Raw genomic sequence first — 19,059 nt, 5'->3', positions numbered from 1 at the left:
ATACAGTTTAATATAGGCTTATTTCATGGTTGCAGTAGGTACATAGTACAGATAAACATCAGGTTAAGGCATTCTGCAGCCATGCAGTCATGCTTATGTGACAGTAAACAGCGGTTTTTTTTTGTGTTTTTTTTTTAAATCCACGTCTTGTGACTTAATTATCCTGCCTGCAAACCATCTGGTATTATATGAACGACAGTTTGTGACGAGTAATACTTCTATGCCACTAGGGGGCGCAACAACATTAAATATGGCTGCATATTATTCCCGCAAACATTGAAACAAACACCATAGACTGGTTTAAGGCTCTTTTGATTTTTTTTTTCTTTATATATATTATTTTTCATCTCATATATATATATATATATATATATATATATATATATATATATATATATATATATATATATATATATATATATATATATATATACATGTATAGCAATGTAGGAATTTTAAGGCTTAATTGTGATTTCACTGGTAAAAATAAATTAATCAGAATTTTATAAATTAGGGAGAGATTTTGACATTTATAAAGTATGTGTGACACTTCTAACGGATTATGCTAATTAGGAAAAAATTATATATATCCCAAAATGGAGAAACTGCTTTTTTTCCCCTCTTTTTTTTTTTTTTTATTACACATGTATTCTGTGCATGGTAAATTTTTAATGATGAATAAATAAATAGATCATTATTCTGCGTTTTTAAAATTATGATAATTATGATGATTATTATGATGATGATGGTGATTATTATTATTATTATTACTACACATTTTCTGGCAGGTCTAGGAGCAGTAAACCAGTCGGTAACCATCGTCGTATTAAGAAAAAAAAACGAACTAAGTGAAGGACGGAGGAGGGAGCTGTAAGGAGGTGGTGGTGTTGCTGTAGGAGGGAGTGGGGGGCATTAGAGAAAAGGAGGAGAAGGAGACCAGGAGAAACGCGGATCTCAGAACAGCTCATCCAACCGTCACGCCCAACTTATCTCGCTCTCCGACTAAACAACTGATCCCGGATCAGCGCGCTACAGTAACTACGAGCTGGGACTCGGACCAGAGGAAATCGTGTTCCGTCGGTGGCCAGGTCGGCACGCCAAGACTCATCCACAGCAGACCACGGCGAGGGAACAGACAAGAAGGGAGTGAATTCAGGGGGAAAAAAAATCCACGGAGGAGTTTAATGCAAAAGAAACAAAACCCCACGCAGAGCTGCGCGAGGACAGAGGTCTGGCTGGTGGCGCTTCAGGAGTAGTATTACCCTCAGCTAATTTCCAACATTTTCTATCCCTGGCAGCGAGAGTGTGCTCTCCGCGAGCCACATTTATAAAGACAGCTAGCGGAATGTAATGCTAGCAGGCTGGCTAATGTTAGCTAGCTAATTAGCTTGTCAGGCATCCGGGAATCGGACGTGTGATCTTTATTTAAAACAGGTCAGTTTTACGTCGTTTTGCTTTTTTAGGGGGAGATAACTCTGTTTTTTTTTTTTTTTGTTTTTTTTTTTGGTCTTTGTGCAAGATCCTACCACAGCCAGGATGGTCTTCCTCGCATAGCTAACGCAGAGTTAGACAATAAACAGAGTAAGCAGCCCGTATTGATGAATATTTCTTCTGTATTATCCGTCTACGCGTCTTGTGGAAAAACCGTCGCGAACATCCAGCTGTGAAGAAACCACCAGGAGAAAACGAGACTTTTGACTTGTGACTCCCGTCCAATGTTAATGTCGACCGACGTTGCATCTATAATGCTTCCCGTTAATCGGGGGATAATGGACCGCGAAAGGGACATTGATGCAGCAGCCGCCGGACCTCATGCGAATCCGGCCGGGGGTCCAGCGGCTGTCCGGGGGATGAAGCGTGGAGACCCGGAGCCCGACGCTCAAACTGCCGCTGCCCTGACTGACTTATCCGGGGCGGAATGCAAAAGACCACGGATAGACGGGACCGGGAGCGTGGTTCCTGACATTGGACAGGTATGAATGCAATGTAAACACATCCATTCCTTACATCCCCCCCCCCCCCTCATTTTCTCCTCTATTTCAGCTTTCTGCTTCTATCTTTTGTAAGAAATGATCACCTGCCTTCCTTCTGGCTGAGAAACATTTGTCTCTAAGCATCACTAAGGAATGATGTTTTGACAGGGCCCTCGTTCTCATCCACAGCATAGTCTAGCCATCTTTACAACAAAATAGAAAAGCTGTTATTAAACCCAAAAAATTAGATATTTCTGAATAGTTTAATAGCTAAATGTTGAAAAGCTGGAGCTGTGCGCCTGGAGCTGCTCGGTGAGGGAGCTGGAGCAACCCAGACAAAGGTAATATGATACAGGCTCCATTGCTATGACAGTCAGCACCACAGCAAAGATCAGAGCCATTCATCATGCCTGACTCTGGAAAAGTGAGCCCCTGCTTTGTCACATCTTGCAAGCTATTCTGTTTTATTTTAATAATTTTATTAATATGGACAGAATAAGCCCAAGCTGTGCGGATCATGCTTAAAGTCACCACAAATCCTGATGCACATGGCATGTGCCATTAATCGCTTCATGCCCCCCCACAGATTGTGGCTAGGTGTAAAAAAAGAGAGAGGCAGACAGGGATTGGGGGAGGGGTCACCACAGTGAAAGACAAAGAACAGAGCCTTTTGCTGGAGGCTGAAGGAGCGAAGGGGGCTCAGGGGGCCCTCCTTAACACGGGTCTTCCCTGCTTTCATGACTCGACAGCTGAGACAGCAAAGCTCCAGCAGCCGTTGCTGTCTCTCCGGACTAATCTACGGCGTTACAGTAAACCAGAGGGCCGCCTAGACGCAGGATGCACCTCTCTGGCTCTTTTTTTTTTCTCTCGCTCTCTGGATCTGTTGCTATTTATTCCTCTCTGTCTCTCGCTCCCAAACACGCCACACCGCACATAATTCTTACACCTACACACATATGCTTCTGAAGCGCCTCTAATCCAATAGTACAAGGGGCGAATTTTAGCTGACGGCTGGTGTTTTAGTCAGGAGAAACAGCACTAAGAGTGGTCGAAGGGCAGGCGAACATGGCTTGAGGTCATCTGTGTGTAATTGAATCCAGAGGAACTGGTAAAATACTTTAAACGGGAGCGCGGCTGACCTACAAAGCTGAGTGAGTTTCACAGAGGATGGATGTTGATGATGGGGAAAGATGATGTGACAGTGAACGACGTGGCGCGGGGGAGGATTCGCACTGTCCATCGGTTCTATTGATCGCTGGGTGCTTGTGGGGGTCATGTAAATAAAATTGATCGACGAGTAGATGGATAGATGAAAGGTGAAGGAGAAAATTATCACTAGACAGACACTGGGAGAGTTTTGAGAAGTGGATTAGATGTTGGGGAGTGCAGGATGGAGAAGGAGGGGGGGGGGGTGTGCGGTGTAAATGGACGTGATACTCTGGTGGATTGCAGGAGAGGAAAAGAGACTCGGATTGATGGCGTGCATCCATCAGGGAACGTGATAAAGGATGAGAGGAAAGTGATGGATGAGAGGAGTTGCATCAGTTGGGAGAGATAAGCAGGAGGAGATGGTATGAATGAGAATGAGGAGCTCAATAGCAGTTTATACTGAGGATGAAAAAAAAAGGGGGGGGGGGGGGGGGTAAAGAAAATGACATTGAGGGGTTATACCAGCAGTTCAGCCAGTTGGAGTTTTATTAGCAGTCAGTGTAGCTGCATGCGAGCGCAGGATGGAGAAGATGAGTTCTGGGGGGGCTCTGATGACCAAACGCCCCTAACAATCACTACCAGCTTCCCAGTGAGAGACGGAGCTGCTGACCTTCCCCACTGACTGGAAACCAGCACTGTAATAAGAAATGGGAGTGCAGCCTCCTCTCTTTGTTGCCTCCCCCCCCCCACCAGCTTTGCCTCATGCAAACAGCACCTCCCCTGCGTGTGTCCTCTGATTTGTCTCCCTCTGAACCCCTCTCAACCCCCCCCCCCGAGGCATATTTCCAGATTGCTAATTGACTCTTGGTTTGCAGGCTTTTATTAAGGCAAAGCCCCCCCCCCCCCCCCCCCCAAGCACCCACATTTTTCATGCTTTCTCTTAGCTATGTTTTACCCCCCTCCCCTCCCCCCACTGCCATTTTTGATTATCTCTCCATTTCTCAGTTCATCTCCCAGACCTCTGTAATATCTTTCTTTCCTCCAGCCCCACACGTGCCCTCTCTCATGTTTGAACCCCCCCCTCCTCCTTCCTCTTCTCCATCTTTCACCCCCCCAGTTCTCTCTGTTGGTTGTATTGATGCATCCCCCTCAGGCAGTGCTGTGGTCCACTCGGCTGCAGTTTCCAACTCTCTCTCTCTCTCTCTTCGCTCTTGCTGATTCGTAGAGCCGATTTGTCCTATCGTTGGCAGTAAAGAGGCTTTGTGTCGCGCTAACGAGATCAAAGCTCATTTAGGAGGGGGCATTAACCAGACTGATCGCTATAAAACGCCAAAGCAAACCGGGGGGGGGGGGGGGGGCGGCAACAGGAAATGGACTGCTTGATATGGAGGCTATTACCAGGAGTGAACAGTTTTAGTTAAAAAATGTTAAACATGAGTTTATATGGGATTTTTCCTGTGTTTGAGGGCTTGAGCCTCAGAAAATAAGGATGACTGAACGCCCAGCACGTCTGTTTGGGTTTCTGTAAAGCTGCATCAAAAACTGCTCGTGCCAAATCTTGTTCTGTCAGATATCGACACGTGTTAACCAGTAACATTGCTTCAAAAACTGATACTTCATTTCCCTAAGATTTACTACCATTAAAAAGTTCCTCATTCGAGTGTTTTGCATCAGCAATGAAGTCACTTTCATTTATTTTCATTTTCATTTGTTGTCCAATTATTGAAGATTTTATTTGTGATACAATAACTTGAAGACTGATCGTTTGCAAAATGCTGTTTTAAGGCAAAGCAAGTTTAGACAAGTCAAAGTGCTTTACATGAAACATTGAAATGTTGCAGAAGGTGAAAAAAAAAAAAGCATAAAAGACAACACAAATAGCAAAATCACAATCAACTCATAGATTATATTAAAGTAATTAATATCAAGATCAATTAAAAGTTGCAGTGCAGATTTCATGCAGGCGCATGAGAAAAGAAATGTCTTTAACCTGGATTTAAAAGTGTCTGTGTTTGGTGAGAGTTTAGTCTCAAATGGCAGTTTGTTCCACTTGTTTGTAACATAAGAGCTGAATGCTGTTTCTTCATGTTTAGTCTGGACTGAACTAGTTGACCCGAGTCTTTGGATCTAAGGGTGCATTCATGTCAGGATAGTCCCCTACACTCGGCCCCGTAGGGGACTCGGCTCGTTGTAGGGGGTTGCATTCGTTCAGACCGAGATTACGTTAGTGTTGCACATTGGTCAAATGAGCCAAACCATTAGAATAATATATCCCCATTTCCATCAAAGGTGGCGCCGCACTAGTATTTAGCAAAAGAGAGGACAAGACTGGCGTGAAGAAGAAATCTCTGTTGCGAGTTAAGCATGGAGACGAAACTATCGCTGTTTTGGATTTTTATTTTGTCTTATGTAAGTATACTGCAGAAATACACTGCAACAATGGATGCAGTATGAACAACAGACGAGGCAGAGGACTCTCAACGCCATCGCTATGTATTTACCCACAATGCAAAGCTACATCAAATGCAGGAAGTCACTTTTTTTTGTATTCCGCTTTCTGTATTTGGTCCGCTTGAAACAGGCCGAGACCTGCGTTTAAAGGCGGACCGAGTCCTCTTCTTTGGTCTGAATCAGAATTCGTTTGGCGCGTTTACATTTCCCCAAACGAGGCGGACTTTCTGAGCAAATGGACTCGGATTCGAATCAATAAGGCTGATGAGAATGTACCCTCAGACCTTTTATTGCTTCATCATATCACAGATGTATTCTGGTCCACAACCATTCTGGGATTTGTAAAGAATCAACAGGGTTTTAAAGTCTATCCAGTGACTGACTGGAAACCAGTGTAAAGAATTTTAAATTGGTGCGATGTTTTCAGACCTCTTAGTTCTAGTTAAAGCTCTAGCAGCAGCATCTAGATGAGCTGCAGATGTTTAACTCTCTTTTTAGGAAGTCCTGTTTAAAGACCGTTACAGTAATCCAGTCTACTGGAGATGAATGCATGGAGGAGTTTCTACTGGTCTTCTGGGAGACTAAACTTTTCATTCTTGTTGATGTTTCTCAGTTGGTAAAAAGCTTCTTAGTGAAGCTTTGATGTGGCTGCTGAAAGTCAGATCTGAGTCTAACTACACTCCAAGATTACAGACTTGACTGGTAGTTTAAAGAGTCCGAGTCTCCAGATGTTTACCAACGCTGACCCTTTTCTCTTTATTAATGTAGCACCCGTTCAGTCTCTCTTGCCTATGGGAGTAGCGGGTGCTTGGGTTCGTTTTAAATAAAAGGTGGATACCAAGAAGGTGCACCTGAAAGTGGATTATTCCAAACTTAAAAGTAAACTAAGGTTATAATAAAATGTTTCTCGCACAGATATGACCCGGAGATGATTTAAAGCTGAACAAACTGCCTGGCCTTTATTGAACGAGAACCCAATTTTGTCAACAGGAACAGTAGGCCGAGCTGGTAAACATAAAAATTTAACCATAAAATAAAGCAAATAAACAAAATATTTGAGCTGGTTTAAAGCCTACAATCTGCACAATAAAGTGTCTTTAACTCAATGGTTTCTTATTTCTGTGTACCTGCATAAATACCATCAGTATCCACAGTCTTACACATACAAATATAAACCAACGTTAAACCACATCAAACCAATTTAACCGTCGGTCGTGGGCCCACACACACACACACACACACACACACACACACACACAAGCGCGCAGGTACTGAACTCACGAATCCGAAGTCTCAGGAAAAAAACACGTTGCAGGCCTGTAAGTCTTGCAAAACATTGAGTGCGTTGAAATATTCCTTGCAAAACATTGAGTGCGTTGAAATATCCCTTGCAAAACATTGAGTGCGTTGAAATGTCCGACCGTGGAATGGCGAATCTGTGCGACGTCAGGCGGGTTGCGTTGTCCGCCATTAACTGCCTTCTCGCGCGCCTTTTTTCCTCCTTGAGACTCCTTTCCCGAATGTCCTCGCGCTGCTTCGAGTCTGAATCCACGTCTTCCCACTCGTAAAACGTACGAGCTCCAGCCCTTTTTCTCCCTCTCGCACACTTTAAGCAAGAAGGCTCTTTGTATCGTGTTAAACTCCACGCGGCAAACTTTCTTCTTCCTCCACGTCTCTTTTCCCCAGTCCGCTCTCTCCTCCACCCTTACCCTTCGCTCCCCCTCGTTAGTCCCTCCCCCTCACTTTGATTACCAATCAAAAGGCACAAAGGTGAGCGACTACATCTCCAAACCAATAGAATTACGGATGCGGAAAACAACCCGGAAGTGTCGCCAGACTAAATACAATTTAAAAATTATTATTTTAACGAAATAATATTCTTAACCCTTCATGTCTGAATAAAATAACAACAGTGAAAGACATTTATAACAAATGCATTTGTGTCTTTTTACAAATAAAGCAATAAAAAGTAAATAAACTTTTACTTTATGATGCTATCGTGACTAAATAAACTCAAATAGGTTTTACTTTAGCCCCCTAATTACTACAGGGCTACATTAACAAACAGAATAATCTCAGTTTTTCTTCATTTAATTGTAGAAAATTCTCTAATCCAGGTGTTTATTTGCTCCAAACCCTGGCACAGTAAGTCTGTTAGACTGCAGTCATCTGGTGACAACGACACATAAAGCTGCATGTCATCTGCATAACTGTGGTAATTAAGGTTAAAGTTCTGTAGTATTTGACTCAAAGGGAGCATAATCATGTTGAATAGAAGAGGTCCTAGGACTGACCCCTGATGTACTCAGATATCACATAAACTTCTGACCTATGGCAGCGTGAATGTCAGGTGATTTTAATGTGAAATAATATAAACGTAAAGAGGTGACTTATTTTATTCAGCTTTTAAATTCATGCACAGCAGCTTTAATCATGTTGCCCACAGTGGAAACTTTAGCTGAACCTGCCCACAGAATTAGTCCCAGCATCATCATCATCATCCTCCTCCTGCTCATCAGTAGGCCTCAGAGCTTTGTGCTGCTGACACACATTTAACACTTTGGCAGAGTTTGCATTTTAGCGTGATGTCAACTTTAAATATGAACGCTTTCCTGTCATAACTATGAGCATTGCTTTATTTTTCTTTCTTTTTAGAAAAAAAAAACAACCCAATATTAAATATACAATAGTTTATTATTTGGACTGATTAGACAGATATTCTTCTATATGGTCATTTAAAATGAATATTATTTCATTTCATTTACTTATGTATTACTGTTTTTTGTTTTGTTTTTAAAAAAAAATTTTTTTAAACTAAAAAAACAAACTTTAAAACAGAACAAATAGTCTTTAGAACAAACAAAACAAGCTTCTTAAGTTCGAAAAGGGTTTTTGAAGAAGTTGAACACTTATCTGGTCCAAACCACCCTGATAAATAATACCCTAACATTATACAGGATCTCTGAAAAGTAATGGACATTATATTACATTACAATAAAACTTAAACAATAAATAGTGGGAATACACACAATAAATCATAATATACAATATACATTACTTTCAATCCATATTTGCCTCATAATTTTTAATTATCTCATCTTTTATAATTTGTTTAAATTTTCCTATCTATATGTTTTTATTTCTTCACTGCAGCTGTTCCAGAGCATTAAAAGATTCACTTGATGATAAATGATAGTAAATAATTATCCAGTCAGAAGAAAGGGGGTGAAATAAGGCAGGAGTTGTCGTTCAGTCTGCATTATGACAGAGGACCAAACTCATTCCCACGTGGTCTCGCATTAGCCTCCCTGCGGCTGTTTAATGATTGCTGTTAAACTTTGAGCCACAGCGCAGCACACTCACCCTTGACTTTTGAACTGGAAGCGATAAGCAAAAAATTCTCCAGACCAAATTGCTCAACTCATATTGTCCCTCTCGGTCTCTTTGTCCCTCCTGCGTGCTTTATCACCACAGGTGTAACCGTTTTATCGCCAAAGCATGGAAGAATCATTTGATTTAACGGGGGAAAGAAAGAAAAAGCAGTAAGGCACCATTCACCAGGAGGACTTACCAGTTACACCCCCCCCCCCCCCCCCCCCCCCTCCTCCGTTACTCCTGTAAAGGAAAGCTGAATTCAGCTCCTTAACATGCCACTTGCATGTTAACTCTCCCTTTATGGTCATCATGTCACAGCTTCCCCACCCTACATGCCTCCTCCCCAAGGCTGCCCTCAAACTGTCACATGTGTTCCCATCTCCGCCCACACACACATAGCCAAATGTCAATTCAGTGTTTCCCTTACACGGGGTTCATCGCTGATGCGTTACCAGGGAATAGTTGATTTTAACAACAGCTTGGGTGTCATGAATGATGCACGTTTAGGTCATGAAATATACCTGAATGGGTAAATGTGTTTGTCATGAGTAGTTTTTTTTTACTATAGTTGATGTGCAGTTGTGCTCATATTTTTTCATACCCCTTCATTAAAGAAGAAAAAACAGCTGCCTGTAAAATAAGCTGAAATTGACTAAAGCAATAATAAATAAAAATTTATTGAAAATCGTTACATTATTTTCTAATTTTGGTTTAATAGAAATATTTTTTTTAAAAAGCAAACAAATAAGATAATTTATGACATATTACATCACTCATAAACTAATATTTTGTTGAACAATCCTTTAATGTTTCTGCTCCAGTCAGGTGTTTTCTGTTCCTCTCAGTCAGGCCCCTGCACCTGTTGACAGGTATTTTGTCCCATGTTCAACAGAAAAGTGCTCTAATTTGACCAGGAGCAATATGTTTATTTGCTTTTTTTTCTTTCTTCAACTCAATTAAATGAAAAAAGTGTCTGATATTACTAAATTATATTTTTGCAAAGTTTTAGTGATTGTTCCTTTTTTAAAATCTCCAGTTATTTGAGTGACTGTTGTAAATTCAGCTTTTTCTTTAATGAAAGGGGATGAATACATATGAGCACAACTGTATTTGTGCTGTTTGCATCTTAAACTAGGAGGGGTCTGCAGCAGCTCTTGTTGTCTTTATCCACTGAAACGGACAACAAACGCTCCATACTTGTGTTTGTGTTTTAAAAGGCTATAGAAGAGAACAGATATTGATAAAGATATGATTTCATCTGCGTATCAAGTTTTGAATACGTAAGCAAGCAGACAAATGATCAAATAGGTACTTAGCAGTAAATCTTTTACCCCTCACCCCCACTGTGTGTTTTTTAAGCTTTGATTTATTAGCCACTGTAACATAATCCATATCCATGATGCGCTAAAGGCTTTGTCTTCTCAACCTGAAATAATTAGATCTGACAGAGAACAATGAGGCAGTCTGTGGAGCACGTTGATGCAATTTGCAGAGCAACAGAAATCATCTGCAGCAGATAACTTTATGGGATTTTAAATAGTGTTAAATAACCGAAAGAATGAAGCAGAAGTTATGTTCACAAAGCACAAGATGTATTTGCTAAAGGACACATGATAAAATAAACGGATCGCATCAGAAACAGTAAAGTCAGTGCTAAATGATGCCAATACCAACACTGCAGCTGCTTTCTGTTTTATTTATAATCTAGAGCTTCTGTTAATACCACACCTTTTTTTTCATGCACATTTTCAACACATTTTGCTAATTTAAAGGATCATAAGGCTAACCCTAACCCTATTTATACATTAAATGACTTGAATCATGTAAAAATGATTAAATTGTGTTTTCACATTGACTTAGTGGTTATATTGCATCTATGTGGCTTTGGTGATGCTGCCACAAGAGGTGGTTGCTGTGTGTTATCTAGATGTAATTATCATATTCTTGGGTTTACACTTTTATTTTGGTATGGCGATGTAAACATTTGTTAGTCATCATGAAGCAGGCGCCAGTAACATTTAGAAAACGATGCAGCTCAGGCATCTGTAGGGATCTGTAGGGACTCAATTTTATTTGTAAAACTCACAAGAGTTGGAACAAAGGGCTGTACACAATCATCCAAATGAACAGGAGAATAAAACAGTTAAAAGAGAACTAACACAATAAAACAATTAATTGTAAAAGGAAAAAGAAATTAAAACAATAAAACAAAATGAATGAATAGTAAATAAATAGTGAATAATTAGTATAAAGATACGTAGAGTGATGTGTTGTCAGTGTGTCCAGCTTTGTTAGCTGTACCTTCTTCATGTCGGTTGTGTCTGAGACCCTAAAATCTGAAATGCATTAAGTTAAACTTTAAAGAGAGAAACATATGTAGCAGCAGCCATCTCGCTCTCGAAATGTGCTTTTTTTTTCCCCCCAAGGTTGAGGAATAAACGTGTATCGTAAATAATCTTTGAGCTGGAAGAAGTTAGTTCTTTCCTGCTTACCAGTTTTCCTCTTATAGTTTCAGTTCATGCAGATACACTAGAGAAATGTAGTATGTTTGTGGTTTGTGCTGTAGTATGTATGCAAGGAGCTTTTCAGACTGTGCAAGTCCACAGAACTGAATGCTATAAGGGCACCAAATGAGCATGTGTTGGAAAAATAAAGAGGGGCATTTAAAAAAAAAAAAACACTGGATAGGAAAAAAAAAACCCTCATAGCTAATAAATGCAGATCTGCTGTGCAAGCAGACTAAATAATCTTCTAAAAGAGCAGTAAAATAAGCTACTGAGTGCAGATCCACAAGGGAGCCCAGTTCTGGCATTAGTTGCCTTGTTTGTCTGTTCTCGCATGTCGACTGTCTCTAGTGCATCCATCATTTTCTGCTTCATCCATTAGTCTTTTCAGGCCTTTTTGAGGACGAAGCATCAATCACATCACTTTCTGTCATCAGCCCTCGTCTGCATGGCCTGTTGTGCTAATTCACTCTCCACTAGTTTCTGCAACAAATGTCGTCACTGTGTCGTCCTCTTATGCTGTGTTTTTTATTTCTTTTCCTTTCCCTCCGCAGTTCTTAGATTTGACCTGATATCTTCGTTCTTCCTCTCAGCTGCAGGAGTGAAGTAGTACGCTCACGTCAAGCTGGTGCTTTAAACTTCTAATCAAAGCGAGAAGGATACTTATGTGGTTTTCTATGTTATATCTGAAAAGACAAGAAGCAGGAAGAAGTTTGTTTATTTCAAATAGACATAAGTCCGTCACACTCGTCCTTTATCCAATCAGTCCTTTCCAAAACACCAAACTAAAGTGGAATTAACTACATACAATTATCTAATGTAAACCCGAAGGAGAATACTCTAATTCAGAATTATTTGATCCTGAATTTAAAATATAAAAAAAAAGTCATATGACCGTAGCCAGTATTTCACTCAGTCGGACCACAAACTTGAGTGCACAATGTGTGGGATGAGCCTAGCTTGCCACGGCTCTGCTAGCGCGGTCAGGAGTCACTCACTAAACTGTCATTGAAATGGGCTTCAACAACTTGGTTGAGTGCTGGCATACTTTTTAATTGATTGGAATAGGCAACTAAAACAAATCACTTAAAAAAAAAATCCTTAATTCGTATTGAACTGTCCATTTCACTTCTGTTGCTATTCCTGAGACTTCGCGACGTCATTGCCTCAGCAGTGCCACCTACTGTTCTGGATGAAAGCTGCAGTCAGCCCAGCGAGCGCTAGCCGTGGGTAGAGGTGGTTTTCATGTTGGATTGAGAGAACATTATGAGCCCAGATGTCTCTCACCCAGCAGCTCTACTGTCTTGTCGGGGTTTTTGTTAAAAAGGCAAATAATATATTTGAAAGTTTTGGGCGCCATCTTTTGTTTCATGGTTTGTTGGCAACAGTAGGTGGGATTTTTCCTATCTTTCTTTCATTAACCTGACACCATGAAGCCATACCTTGGCAAAATCCTCTTCCTCAGGCTGTGCTTTTAGGGGCCACTGGAAGCCTGCAGCAGCCTGGCTAATTACCCCCCTAACCCCCCTCCTTCTGCCTCCACCCCTCTCACCATCTGTTGACCTCATGTCATTTTGCCTTCCTTCACCACTGCTTCTTTTTTCTCCCTTCGCTCCTACCCGTTTGCTTCAGTAACTTACTAACTCCTTCTCTTCTCCTAAAATAGCAAGTTGGAGAGGGAAAAAATAAACAAGAAAGAGAGACGCCCTTTATTTTTGCCCCTCTGTAGAGAGAGCGGGTGTTTATAACTGTGACTGGTTTTTTTTGGTGCTTTTGCTGATCATCGCCAGTGCACTTTTGAAGCCTCCTAGTCAACCAGCTGGCGCCTTCACAGACTCCTCCCTGCTCGCAAACTATATAGAATTAACGTAATGGAAACATGGAAGAGTGCGAAATGAAAACACAGCTTAAAAACTGCAGGATGCATCGCAGTTTTTTCCTTTGTCTGACCCAGTGTTGCTGGCACCAATGAGAAACCACTTTCCATGCTTTTAAAATACTCAAAATTAAAGTTAGATGGGGAAAAAAAGTGTAGAGTGTACTGTATGTTTTGCATGTGTACACGTTAGCAAGGCTTTAAAAACTAAGAGTCAAGTTCAGACCCCCGTTCCCTTCCCCCACCCCTTAAGAAAATATAAATCACATGGCATTCTTCTCGTATGACTCATTGTCTCCATTTTGCAAATGTTTTATTTCTCTCCCCTTTCTTTGCTTTGGCCGTTTTCTTACCCACATTCCTCCTCCTCCTGTATGTGTCTGTCTCTGCTCTTATTTTCGTCTTTTTTTTTTCTTCTTTCTTCTTGTCTGTTCCTCCCCCCACTCCATCTCTATCCAACTCCCTCCCTCTTCTCCTGCAGACAGATTGATTCCAGATGTTGCTAAACTTCCCCCCTCATTCCCATCTTGTGTTCTTCTCTGTAAACTCCTCCTTCTCTTTCTTCTTCTTTCCACTCCGTAGACCCAACAGTGACTCTCCAATTTGCCGGTCTGGGTTAATTTTGGTTTACATTTGGCTGGCGTTCCAGTTTTCCTCCCAGTTTCCATCTCCAGCGCATCGAATGCACCCTTAGCCTGACTGTGGAGAACGCCAGCTGTCAAAATTTGAGTCTCCTAAATTATACGAAGAGCTAATTCTGGGTTTGTTGCTCTGAATCCACAATACTAGTTCAGTCCTGTTTGAAATGCAGCGCAGCGTTGGTATCGCTCCTCTTTATATTTGATAAAAAGGAAGGCTTTTTCTCATTCTCGTCGACATTGCCCAGGGCTCTGTGGATGTGAGATTTAGCTCTGAACAGCCCCCTTATGCTGCATTTCCATCTGTTCTGTGTTGAGCACCAGCAGTTTTCTATAGCCGGTCTGCTACTTCAATATAAGCCTGTCCATTCCCCTGAAAACGCGGCGCACCAAGGAGAGCATTCCCCCTGGGGACGAGGCACGAGGGGGAAATTGGTTCCAGATGAAACAGGAAGTGGAGAGGGAAGACAAAGAAAGAACTGTTTGAGACAAGGATAAGAGAGGACAGAGCCCGAGTCAGGACACACATACACACCCCAAAGTCAAAGTTTACAGCTCACACTTCAAAAGAAAATCATTTCTCTTTTCTATTCTTAAGATTTGTCCTTCTCCATCTTTCTCCCGCCCCCCACATGGCTTTCCTGTAGCCCACTCTGTCTAGACGCCTCTTTTCCTTTCTTCACTGCCTTCATGACCCACATCTGTATTTGGTCTTAGCTCACCAATCTCCAAGCCTCGCTCTCACAAATAGTGGAACTAAATAAGCTGGTGCTTGTGGATTAATGGCCCCTTTGTCTGTCTGTTTATACAAAGTTTGTGTCGGTTTGCTGTCACTGCTGCCCTCCGTCTCTCACACTTGCCCTTGATTGGCTGGATGAATGCTATTAGGAAGTGATTCCCGCAGCACGCAGCTTGAGGTCAGGGCTGGGAGGTTAACTCCGTTGACACTCTTCAGAAGCCAAATCTGCCTTTCTCATCGCTGCAGTGTCGCACCTCCCACACCAAAGCTGCTCGCTGAATGGAGGAGAGGATTCAGGCCAAAGGGGATTTCACAGAGTTGAAATATTTCCTGATTAAAAAAAAAAAGAAAGGGTTTAAAACAGCAGTTGTAAAGACGACAAAGTCATCCTCTCCTCCAAGATCTACTTATGCACACTCACACTTTTCTCTCTGTTCCCCCTTCAGACTTTCTCCTTAACCATCACCCTTCGTTTCCTGCCCCCCCCCCCCCCCCCCCCCCCCCCCCCCCCCAATTTCATGCCTGAGCTCTTTATCAAGAGCATCGGCATGAATCTCACCAGGCGGCCATGTTTTCTCTGCAAGGCATGCCAGCAGGCTCGACTGTGCTGGACTCATCGCTGCTGTCAAAATATCATCATTTAGTTAACTTTCCCCATTGTTCCAGACCTCCTCCCACTCCCCCTTTCTCCCCCTTCACTTCATCTCTCTGGCCTTTTTTTTCACCTCCTTCTACTGCAGCAGTACCACAAACAATGGCCCCCTTTTTAGGGGGCAAAAATGACACAGAGAAAATAATAGTCGCAAAGGAAAGAGTGCGAGAGACAGAAATAATCTAATTAAAAGTAATTACAGAGCAATTAACCACAACAGTGGTTTCGGCAGGGCTGATGGGGAGCGGGGGCTGCTGCTGGATTTTCATTGGTTAGTTTGGCTGGGTGAAAGTTTGGTAAGTTACAGTCATGGGTCACAGATCACAACATTCAGTCCTTTTCTTTCATAGAAGGATCTTCCGTTTTTATATGAACGTTACTGTGTTAGACGACGTCACTCTGTTGGTATATTTTATGCACCATGAAGGGTTTTTACATTATTTCTTTGTCATTACAATGACAACATGAAGAATAAAGAATCAAAATGTTGGAAAAACATTTAATCAGCCAGCTGTAGATATTTTTAATCTCGAGCTGATATACGTCTTCAAGCACAAACCAATTGAAATGTACAAATTTGAGAACATCAGAGCACAGTCACTCATATACAAAAAGCACAGCCACTTACACTGCTCTCATCCTTCCTGTTGTCTCTTTGCAGAACAATGAGCCTTTAAACCCCGGTTTCCATGGATACCCGCCGCACAGTCAGGTAAGATTAGCATTCCCTTGCAAATCTCTATAGAAATAAATAAAAAATCAGAATCCTTGACTCTCTTGACAGATGTTAGTTTCCAGTCATCCGGCTGCTCTGAACAAACTGTAAAAGCTGAAACAAAATTTGAAGTGCAGCCAATCAAATACTGTTTGTTCACAAGATGGGAAAAACCCTCCAGAAATGTTAATGCATCACAAAGGATAGATTTAGTCTGGTTTCATGGGGCCAAAATGAAGATTTTTGAAGTGAAATGCACATTTTTAGCGACTATTCCAGCAACATTCGTGAGCCTGGTGAACTCCCGCTGCAGGCTTAATATAAAGAGTTGCGACGTTTCTCTCGCGGCTTTTTGGGAGCTCATAAAATGATGTCTCTGGAAGCGAGAGCTGCTAGTGACTAAGCTTCTCTGTCAAAGACTTTATCCTTGGAATTTGGAGAGAAATCGTGCTATCACCTGCTCGGAGCTAAGCTCTGCGCACGCTCCTCATGCAGGGGCTTTTTCACAAGACAGTTCACATCCTTTCACCCTTTCTCCTTTTTATCCCTCCGTCTGTTTCTTCATTTCTCCCCCATTCAACGCGCCTCTCCGTGCATATTACTCTCAGTAATGAGTGTCTTATGTGTGCAGTGCAGCGGCAGGGTAGCAGTCTATTTTGTTATCTCCTTGCAAGCAGCAGAGCACACTGATCAGCCCAAACCAGCTCAGGACCAGTGTGTGTGTGTGTGTGTGCACGTGTGTGTGTGTGCGCGCGTTTAAACCCTATTAATTTTTTTCTCCTTTTTTTTTTTTTTTTTTTTTTGTTACAGCTTGCATGTGTGTCTTTGTCTTGGAATGTGTGCCTGTGTCTCTGCTGTTGTCGGGATGTGCAGCTCTCTGACAGTACCACAGGAGGGGAGTGTTGGCCTGTGAGCCTGCGCGCCCCCCCACCCTCCCTTCTTTTCATTGCAAGATGGGAGATTCTCTTAGACCTCATCTCTCTCATGCCTTTTTTTATCTCCCCATCATATACTGTGCTTGACTCCCGGCTCAGGCTGTACCTCTGGTACATCCTTTCTTGGGAATACGGGGTGTGAAAAGAGGGGGGGCGCTGCAAGAATTAAGCTTTAAGGTTTGGAGTTAATTTTATTTAGATTACAGTTTCTTTTCCCGTGTGACGGTATTGAGCTTGACAGAAAGATGAAAGGTGAATGTGGAAGAGGAGTGCAGCTAAGGTGGAACAGATGCAGAAATAAGTTATTTAAGGTGGCTTGCCTGCAGGGCAGAAACTCATACAGGCTTGTATTCATCTCACCTGCCTGAGTTCATCTGCTCGCGAGATGAGCAAAACGGATCCGCGGCGTACCTGAACCCCCCCCCCAGCCAACATACACCTCTCAATTGTTCCTATAAATGATTTAAGTCATTTTTTTTCCTCATATATTCTGCCCTTGAGCGCATGTATTAGGCCTCTCCAGCACACTGGCTGCTGGTTATCATGCAAATGGAGTTAGCCAAGCCTAGCTTAGCCAGATTGGCTCGTTCTGCGCTGCAGTACATTTGTCTTCGTAACCCCCCCCCCCTCTGTTGTTTATTATTTATGCATGTTTGAACTGCCCGTAGGTCTGCCTGTGTCAATACAAGTGTGTTAAACGGTGACGGGCTGCTGTGGGTTCTTGCTGCTGCACTGTGTGGATGGGGTGGGAATATGTATGCGTGGGTGTGTTCACGGCTATTCCGACATGTCAGTCTCCTGGTGTTTAGATCACAGAAACGATCGGGGCTTGGCGACACATGTGGTCGTCGTGGCTGCACATTGCTCTAAGACTGTGGCGGAAGTCTTAAAGCAGGCCGTAACCATGACACCGGTTACTGGATTATTACTCGACTAGCCATGGATTATTGGTAGACACTGTCCTTGAAGAATGCAGCCTTTTGTTTGGATTAGCTGATGAGCGCCGGATGGCTGTAGCCCCATGTGTGTTTGCCAGCCAAGGTGCATCAGCATGAATGCAATCACAGCACATCTGTGTGTGTGTGTGTGTGTGTGTGTGTGTGTGTGTGTACATTATTTGCATGTGCTTGTGTGTGATTGCATGTGTTTATCGCTCTGTTCAGTCTGTGTACTTAATCCAGAGATCATCCCCTATTCATCCTCTCATCCTCCTCACTTACAGCTCTAATCCTGTCATCCCTCGCTCTGTTTTTTTTTCAGTCCGGTCCTTTATCCATTTATCTGCCTATCCTGTTATCTCTTGCTCACATCCACTGGCCCTCTGTCCCTGCTCCCCCCTCTTCCCACCACCACCACAACTCCAGTCCAGCTCCTCTCGTTTGCCTTCCCCCCCCCCCCCCCCCCCCCCTCCAGCACCACTTTTCCCTCTCTCCATCCCTCTGGACCCAGTTCTCGCCAGACTCAGCAGATGTCTGAATGCTTGGCATCAGGGCTTTTTTTCCGCAGAGTTCAGTCCCTCCCATTTGGAAAATGCAGCGCAAGGAACTGCACTCTCATCTCTGCAAATTAAGCGTCTCCTAACAATGCAGTGTTGGAAAGCAACAGAACTGAGCCAGAGGGGGAAAAAAAAAAAAGGCGCAATGCAGCCAAATAAAGATTCATGTTCAGGTTGAGCTCTAAGGCGGCGAAATTGGGGGGCGGCCCTCCCTCAGTTTTAAGATCTTTCCATCAGTCTGACGAAGACAGCTGCAGCAGAGAGATGGTGATCTAGGAGCCTACCCACGCAGCTCACTACCTTGCTGTCTACCGGCTGGCCTACCTACCACTGCTTTTTGGAGCTGACAGGCTGCCACGCAATAAATAAATCATCAAAAAAAAAGCTGCAATGCAGTGGGGGTCGCTTTCGTGTTCTGTACTCTCAGGCAGCCAGTGTGTGGATAGAAGACAGCATCTTCTTCTTCCTTCCCCGTTCCTGGTCTCTCTCCAGGGGCTCGAGGAGACAACGGCAGCAGCTTTCTGACTCCATCCAGCAGACAGGGTTAGATGGCTACA

The 19,059-nt window shown here is 42.7% G+C and overlaps 1 protein-coding gene across 1 annotated transcript in view; it reads left to right on the top strand.

The window, feature by feature from the left end:
• Positions 1-1,632: 1,632 nt before the first annotated feature.
• Positions 1,633-19,059, top strand: part of LOC306765292 (RNA binding protein fox-1 homolog 2-like) — a 55,367-nt gene continuing 37,940 nt past the window's right edge. Inside the window, exons 1-2 of the mRNA XM_079252704.1 lie at positions 1,633-1,973; positions 16,019-16,069. Coding sequence (XP_079108830.1) covers positions 1,716-1,973; positions 16,019-16,069 — 309 coding nt within the window. The 5' untranslated portion in view covers positions 1,633-1,715. The remainder of the gene's footprint in view (positions 1,974-16,018; positions 16,070-19,059) is intronic.

Source organism: Telmatherina bonti (assembly GCF_933228915.1).
Source record: "Telmatherina bonti genome assembly, chromosome: 14".
Taxonomy (NCBI): domain Eukaryota; kingdom Metazoa; phylum Chordata; class Actinopteri; order Atheriniformes; family Telmatherinidae; genus Telmatherina; species Telmatherina bonti.
This window is presented reverse-complemented; position numbering and strand designations above follow the sequence as displayed.